This window comes from Lotus japonicus, chromosome 1, assembly GCF_012489685.1.
Source record: "Lotus japonicus ecotype B-129 chromosome 1, LjGifu_v1.2".
Lineage (NCBI taxonomy): Eukaryota > Viridiplantae > Streptophyta > Magnoliopsida > Fabales > Fabaceae > Lotus > Lotus japonicus.
In genome coordinates, this window is record NC_080041.1 from 89,727,151 (window position 1) to 89,734,295 (window position 7,145).

Here is a 7,145-nt window from a genome sequence, read left to right on the forward strand (position 1 = left end):
TTTCTCATCTTGTTTTCTCACATCTACCAGTCCAGCATGAAAAATCTTCTGTTCTTGATTTTTATCCTCTCTCTTATTGTGCTAGGAGAAGCACAAGTTGCATATCAAATGCTGATGCTGTCTCTTCAGTGGACACCAACTGTCTGTTTGGTTAATACATGTGACGCTGGAAAAGTAGCAAGTTTCACCAAAAAATTTACTATACATGGTTTGTGGCCTGGAAATCACTATAATCCCCAGCCCAAGTGCCCACAATACAAATATAACAGATTTGAGCCCAAAGTGAGTATCCCTTTTGTATTTTCTGTTTGCTAGCTGTTTGTTGACTTCACCTTCTTTTATGATTATTTTTTTGTTTATTTTGCTTTTTTGTTGGCTTCTTCGGCTGACCAAAAAAATAATATTTTTTGTTCATTTTATAATACCTTATATTAAAAAGTTGGAACTGGATTCTAATACTTTAAATTTTATAATACCCAAACTCTGAAAAATTTCTCAACCTTAATTTTATATACAAGAAAAAAAATTATATACAAGAAGCCGCAGCCTCTCTCACCTCACTTCTCCTCTCTCCACAACACAAACTTGTTATGATTCCATTTCTTTTAATTGATTTTTTCATTCTTGTAGACTGTTAGTTTAAAAGGACAACTGGCCGTTAATTGGCCAAATATGCTTGCGGCTGACGATGAATTTCGGTTTTGGGCGCCGGAGTATAAAAAGCACGGAACATGTATGGTAAACGGTGGCAGTTTTCAGCAAGGGGACTATTTTGATACTACTCTGAAGCTGAAGTGGCGGGTTGAAGCCATTTCTGACATCCGAGTGGCATTGAGCAGTATTCAACCAAACACTATGGAGGCAACAACTGCGATTCTGTCACTTCTCCGGTCCACATATAATGTTTCTCCTCAACTTGCGTGTCCCGTTACTATGCCAGATACTTTAGCCGAGGTTCGATTCTGCTTTGATAAGATCACATTGCAGCTCATCAATTGCCAGAAGACAAAATCAGTTTGTGGCAACATGATAAAACTTCCAGCATGACAATTTATATGTTACTAGCTATATTTGAATAAAGCATGTGGAATGAGATGATACAGAGGTGTCTCAATTATAAAATAAAGTAAAGATTATCGAGATATATAAATAATGTTTTGAATGTGAATGAAGCATTTAAGCATTTACGCTTATTTTTTTGTTCAGTACATGTATGTATGATTTTTCCACAAACAAGAATTGTGTTGTGAAAAAACAATAATAGGACTACAAAGAAGCTCAGACATAGAAAAAGGAATCAGAGGCAGCTTAGTTTTTATAAAAATAGGATTAATAAAACATATATACAAAAGAATAAATGCTATACAAGGGGAAAAAAATAAGGAGCTGTGATGCTTGAAATAGTTGCATCTCCACTGTGCAGTGATCCTAGCCACCGAAATTCCACCATCTCTTCTTTTTCTTTAGATAGGAATCATGAAGGCAACTTTGAAAATGAAATGACATGTAACACAATTAAATGAAGATACATTAGCACTTAAAAAGTGACTTCTTTTATATTCAAGGTAAATCGATAGATATTTAAACTCATCTTTTCATGTTACAACTTTGAAAGTCAGACCGTGTATCCACATGAGGGAGATTTAGCTGCATTTTAATTTAGAAAAGAGAGTTCATGGCATAATAACTAGAAAATGGTGTGAGAAATAGTTTGAACCTTTCAAAGAACGCAGTAGGGAGATTCAATAGTACGTACTTAGAAATACAACTATACAAGAATCAGAGTTTATGAGCAACATGTTCTCATTTGTTGAGTTTCTACAGTGTTAGTATAAAAGATATGTAAGTCACTTCCTTCTAGATAAATTGGGTTGTAATGTACCTCTGCCCAAAAGCTCCAAAAATTTCACTCAACAAGTTACAAGTAAGGGTCATACAATTAGCCTTGGTTGTAAGATACGCTCCTAACCTTGGTTGTCAAGTTTGGGTTGAGGAGGTTCCAGAAGTGGCTCAGAACTTGGTAGATCTTGACATTGTGGCCTATATGCCTTCTTAATTCGATGATGGGATTATTTCGAGAAAAAAAAACTTTAGCCGCCTCTAGTTCACAAGCAAAAAGTTTCACAAAAGATAAAGGCTCATTCAAGAGAGTTGGATTTGGCAACCCTAGCACAAGATTTCGCATCTCGCTCCGAGATCTAAATGGTGGTGTGAGATTTTGTGATGGGGTGTCCAATCTGAATCCCCTCCTTCAACACAAAGAAAAAAAGTCTTTTATGACTTAAAGTGGTCCTTTAGATCCAATGACCAAGTCCTGCATCTGTTAAAACCCAGCATTTCTGTTCCCAAGGGATGGGTCTTCCCTGTTATGACAAGGCAATGCAAAGGTGCTCCAAAGTCAACCAACTGCAACTGCTTCATTGTTCCAGCTACTATCATCTGATCTTCGCTTCCAAGCCGAGCAAGCCCAACACACTCAGTATCTTCAGTGTATGCTGCAAAACAAGGGAGGGATGTCTTGGTGTGAGAAATAAAAGGCACGCCATGGAGAAGAATACCAACTCTTATTACAGTGAAGAATGGCTCCCAATCAGCAAATATTACAAGACACATATATCTATGATCCATAAATACAGGCATAGGACAATACAAATATAGGAACCAAACTTATAGAAACAATCCTGCTAATGAGTGCCCTAAGGACACTGGTTAAGGATAATTTAATACTCTTAAATTCAATTAAATGCTTAAATATGTTCCAACATTATATTTAGTAGGCCGGGTATGAAAGATATACAAAAATAAAAATAAAAATAGAAGATGTAGGAAAAGTCAAGCCTAAAAGTATAGCCAAAAACTTACACTGCAAATTATTTTGCTATCTAGCGGCCTCATCATGACCCCATGATATATGCAGTTGTTTTAGATAGTAAAATGAACATGGACTTTTGACAAATTGATTTTTCTGAATAACAGTAAGTTTCGTGGCAATCCATCTCATTATCAATAATTCCTTAACTTTACTTAATATTAAGAATTAGAAATCTAATTATTATTCTTGTACATCATTTCGACACATTGTTTTAGTTAAAAAAACATTTTTAAAATGTATATATGTTTGTTTTCAACAAAATGGATCTATCTTCACAAATTGTGGGTATCAATGAATCAATTGAGAGCATAATGAAAGCAAAAAAACACATTTATATTAAGGTTTCTTAGTACAGCTCCTAAGAACACAGTTTTAGAATTTCATTGCAATGGACATCCTATCCCTCCACCAAAATCACCCATTTCCGGGTCCGGATCCTCTCCAGTGAAATTCATTGCTGAAAAAATTGACAGACTTTGTGGCAGCTGGAAACATTTTGTGGCGGTCCAAACACAAATGTCCATTGGAGAAAACTTGAGAGGATTTCACTGGAGAGGATCTCAGCCCCCCATTTCCTACTTCCTTATTCGAGTGAGCCTAAACCGATTCTTGTTGTCTTAGAATTATAATCAATGATAGGTTTTGTGTCATTATATTGTCATTGTTAAAATGTTAAAACAAAAAATGTTCCTCCCCATTTAAATTGAAACATGCAATTAAACTCCAGATAATCCTAGACTGTGCGTATGTTACCCCTTACTTAAAAGTTTGTCAACTATAAATCTCAACATCCTCATTTATACGTGCAAATTGTTCGTCCCCGTGAACTTTTTTAACATATAACGTGAGGTATACGAAAGTATAGTATGCAAGAATTGAATATGTGAGTTGATATAAATAAATGTTCTAACAATTAAAAAAAGTTGTCACACAAATAGTTTAATATACCATTAATCCAAAATATAATGAGAATGTAGAAAAAAACTCTGATTACAAATAAATTAACCGAGCTATTATTGGTAGAGATTAAATTGCAAATAAAACATTTGTTCCAATGATTTGAAATCAATTGACCTTGTAGTCAAGATCCTAATGGACTCCCCATGGCTTCCTTTCTTCTCCATGGACCTCTATGAAGGATTTCAGCTTCTGTTTGTGCCAATTTTTCATTGATCACTTCACCAATATACGTGAATGATGCTACCAGCCCCACTAACTGCTGCTCAAAAGTCAAAATCAATAACAAAAACTCAGATCATAAGTACCATAACATTTCATATACTTATAATTAAAAAAATCTCTCATTAGATTAAAGCTTAAAATACATAGCAGATTCCATCACTATCAACAATATGAAACAACATTTGATACCAATTCATTTCCAAGTAATCAATATTAAGATCTGTCAAAGTGCTATTACGAGAAACCAAAGTAAGAGATCAAACCATAATTTTGTAACCCTTTTGAGATTCTTATTCAAATACGCCCTTAGTTGTGATATGAACTATTTCCTAGATGAGCCTCACAAAAATGGATCAAATTACATGCCCTTGAATTTATTCTTCTTCTACCACTGCAGATTACTTTGCCATCTAGCAGCCTCATCATGACCTCATGATATATGCAGCTGTTTGAGCTAGTAAACTGAACATGGACTTCTAGCAAATTGATTTTTCTGAATTACAGTAAGTTTCGTGACAATCCATCTCATGATCAATTATTCCTTAACTTAACTTGATATTAAGAATTAAAAGTCTAAATACTGTTCTTGTACATCATTTCCACACATTGTTCTAGTAAAAGAAACCTATTTAAAATGTCTATATGTTTGTTTTCAAATAATAAATGGATCTTTCTTCACATTGTGGGTAGTAATGAATGAATGAATTGAAAGCATAACGAAAGCCACAACCATAATTAAGGTTTTTTAGAACAGCTTCCAACAACTCAGTTTTAGAATTTCATTGCAGAGGATCTCCTATCCCTCCACCAAAATCACAATAGGCATAAAATCACCCATTTTCCTACTTTCATTTTCGAGTGAGCCTAATCCTATTCTTGTCATCTTAGAATTGTAATCAATGATAGGTTTTGTGTCATTATATTGCCATGGTTGTTACCTATATGAAACTATTAGTCTTTCCATCTTTGAAAAGGAGTTCACTACATCCAGCATAGTAAGGCTCCACAAAGTTAGAATCCAAACCAAAACAGCAACTATTAGAGTCTTTGTGGTTAGGATTGTTAGTCCAAAGTTGCCTCTAAAAGCCATTAAAAAACTCCCTACTGCATGGATGAATCTCCAGATATTTAACGACTAGAACTATAACTCCACAAACATTACAACTATAATAGAAGGCATATTAAAAGGGAAATAAATGTGTTTCTAACAAATTGAAAGTGAAAGTTGATGAGCTTACTTACAAATCGAAGCTCTTGTGGAGATTTCAGTCGCTAACATCAGGGAGTGAAAGCATTGACTCTGTATATATGGGCACTGATGCATCTAGTAAACCACAATGGTTCGGATACTCTAGTTGTTCTTCTTGTTCTACTCCTTCATCACTATACTTTTTCACTTTTGTTCCAGAATCTAAAACAATATCACCACCTTTTGTAGAGCATATTGGGAAGTGAAAGCTCCCCGTAGATAGAACAGTCTTGGTCCAAGATGTCTGTACTTTGTATTTCTTCATAACCCATATTTCACATGTACCATCTCTCTGCATAATTGATAGACTTAAAAATCTTCCATGCACCCACAAATTAAACCAAGGGAAAAGAAGACCATGAGGCATGGGTATCTCTAAGAGTCTCTTTTCCATTAAATCAAAGGCAATAATAAACATGGTCGTAACACCATCGACCCAGTTACTAACCGCCCAGTGAATAGCCTCGTTAAAGAGCAACCCAGTACAAGTGTCAATAGTGGTCAAGGGAGGCAAATCAACACCCTCAGTATATTTCCACATATTAGCTCTCAATGAGAAAAACTGCACATCTGGTAAATGAGTAGGTTGGTTACCGTCCGCCACGGGCACTCGAACCACCAAGTAGTCATCTGTCGAGGAATCGTAACCAAATCCAAATAGATGATTAAAAACATTGGTGTCAACAACAGGAGATGAAGGTATTGGTTTGTGGACATGTGTGGATGGATTCCACAGGTAGAGACTATCATTCCACGGGTGCTGATGACTAATATTAATAATCCAGGTGATTAGCAGAAAGCCTCTACACGAACCTTCAATCGAAATACGGTTACCGTGTTTAGACGATAAATCATGATAATTAGACAAAAAGTGACAATTGATTGGTTGAGAAACACGATGAGATTGAAGCGGTCCCTCTAAGTCAATGGTTCGAATGGCATGAGAGTCAGCGAAAAGGAGTGAAGGAGCAGCACGTTGAAAATGTAATGATGCAAAGAGGGGATCGGATATGAGAGATCTCCATAACTTGCACACAGCCTTGAATCGTACAATAGACTTCACCGGCAACCTCAAAAGGATTTCAATTATCAAATCTCGATCCATGTCAATATGCAGTGTTTGAATCTGAATCTGAATTGAATTGAATTCACAAAGTGAGATTGATAGATAGATACAGTAGCAATAGCAATTGTTGTTTGGGTTTAGGGTTTACAAATTACAACTGTGATCGATCAAATGATTTACCTCGATGGTAGACACAGACGCGGCTTCCGGCGGACTCGCACCGTCAGAGGACATGGATGAACGGACAGAGTAAGGCGGCGCGTCGCTAACTGAGAGGGGAGGCCATCGGAGGGGCAAGCGTGGGTGAGCGTCGGAGGCGTAGTCGCTGAGGAGGATGTTGGAGCCGTTGAGTATTCTGGCGGCGGCGACGGAAGCAACGTATGATGAATTTTCAGATAGATTTTGGGCTTGTGTGAAATTGGAGGAGTTTTCCTTCATTTCAATTTGGAGTTATTTGGAGCAGAATGCAAGTTATTTTGTTTTCAATTTTGAGCTCACTTAGGGACAATTCTTATTTTGTTTTCAATACTTTGACTGTACATCCTACATTAATAATATACTTATTACTTAGATGTCCAACAATGCATTCTTTAGAACACGCTCCCTCATGTGAGCCAACTAGCTTGAAGCGTGGATAATGTACATACTCGCCTACCTTGTGCTGAAATTTAACTTTTGGGTTCCTATTCTATACCACTTTGATCATAGAGAGTCTGATAGTCTGATATCATGTCAAAATCGTACTCTAAACCACTTGATCATATATACAGACTCTG

General features: G+C 36.2%; 2 protein-coding genes across 5 annotated transcripts; one reads left to right on the plus strand and one right to left on the minus strand.

Annotated features, from left to right (window-relative positions):
• On the plus strand, positions 1-1,243 carry LOC130727617 (ribonuclease S-1-like). The gene is made up of 2 exons (XM_057578806.1): positions 1-282; positions 631-1,243. Exons 1-2 carry the CDS (start codon positions 37-39, stop codon positions 1,045-1,047), a joined length of 663 nt encoding a protein of 220 aa, XP_057434789.1. The 5' UTR covers positions 1-36; the 3' UTR covers positions 1,048-1,243.
• A 2,517-nt stretch (positions 1,244-3,760) lies between these two features.
• On the minus strand, positions 3,761-6,861 carry LOC130727611 (F-box/kelch-repeat protein At3g23880-like). 4 transcript variants are annotated; one of them, XM_057578791.1, is made up of 3 exons: positions 6,550-6,861; positions 5,297-6,435; positions 3,761-4,091 (listed from the first exon to the last, which is right to left on the minus strand). In XM_057578791.1, the coding sequence occupies exons 1-2, from the start codon at positions 6,805-6,807 to the stop codon at positions 5,320-5,322; spliced, it is 1,374 nt and encodes a 457-aa protein (XP_057434774.1). In that variant the 5' UTR covers positions 6,808-6,861; the 3' UTR covers positions 3,761-4,091; positions 5,297-5,319. The 4 variants fall into 4 exon arrangements, with proteins under 4 accessions (XP_057434774.1, XP_057434777.1, XP_057434775.1 ...); XM_057578794.1 differs by having other exon boundaries at positions 3,761-4,094; XM_057578792.1 differs by having other exon boundaries at positions 5,293-6,435.
• Positions 6,862-7,145: the final 284 nt, after the last annotated feature.

Coding starts and splice junctions, on each gene's coding strand:
- LOC130727617 (XM_057578806.1), top strand. CDS start 37: ATGAAAAATCTTCTGTTCTTGATTTTTATCCTCTCTCTTATTGTGCTA. Junction 283..630: donor ATAACAGATTTGAGCCCAAA/GTGAGTATCCCT, acceptor TCATTCTTGTAG/ACTGTTAGTTTAAAAGGACA.
- LOC130727611 (XM_057578791.1), bottom strand. CDS start 6,807: ATGAAGGAAAACTCCTCCAATTTCACACAAGCCCAAAATCTATCTGAA. Junction 6,436..6,549: donor CGTCTGTGTCTACCATCGAG/GTAAATCATTTG, acceptor AATTCAATTCAG/ATTCAGATTCAAACACTGCA.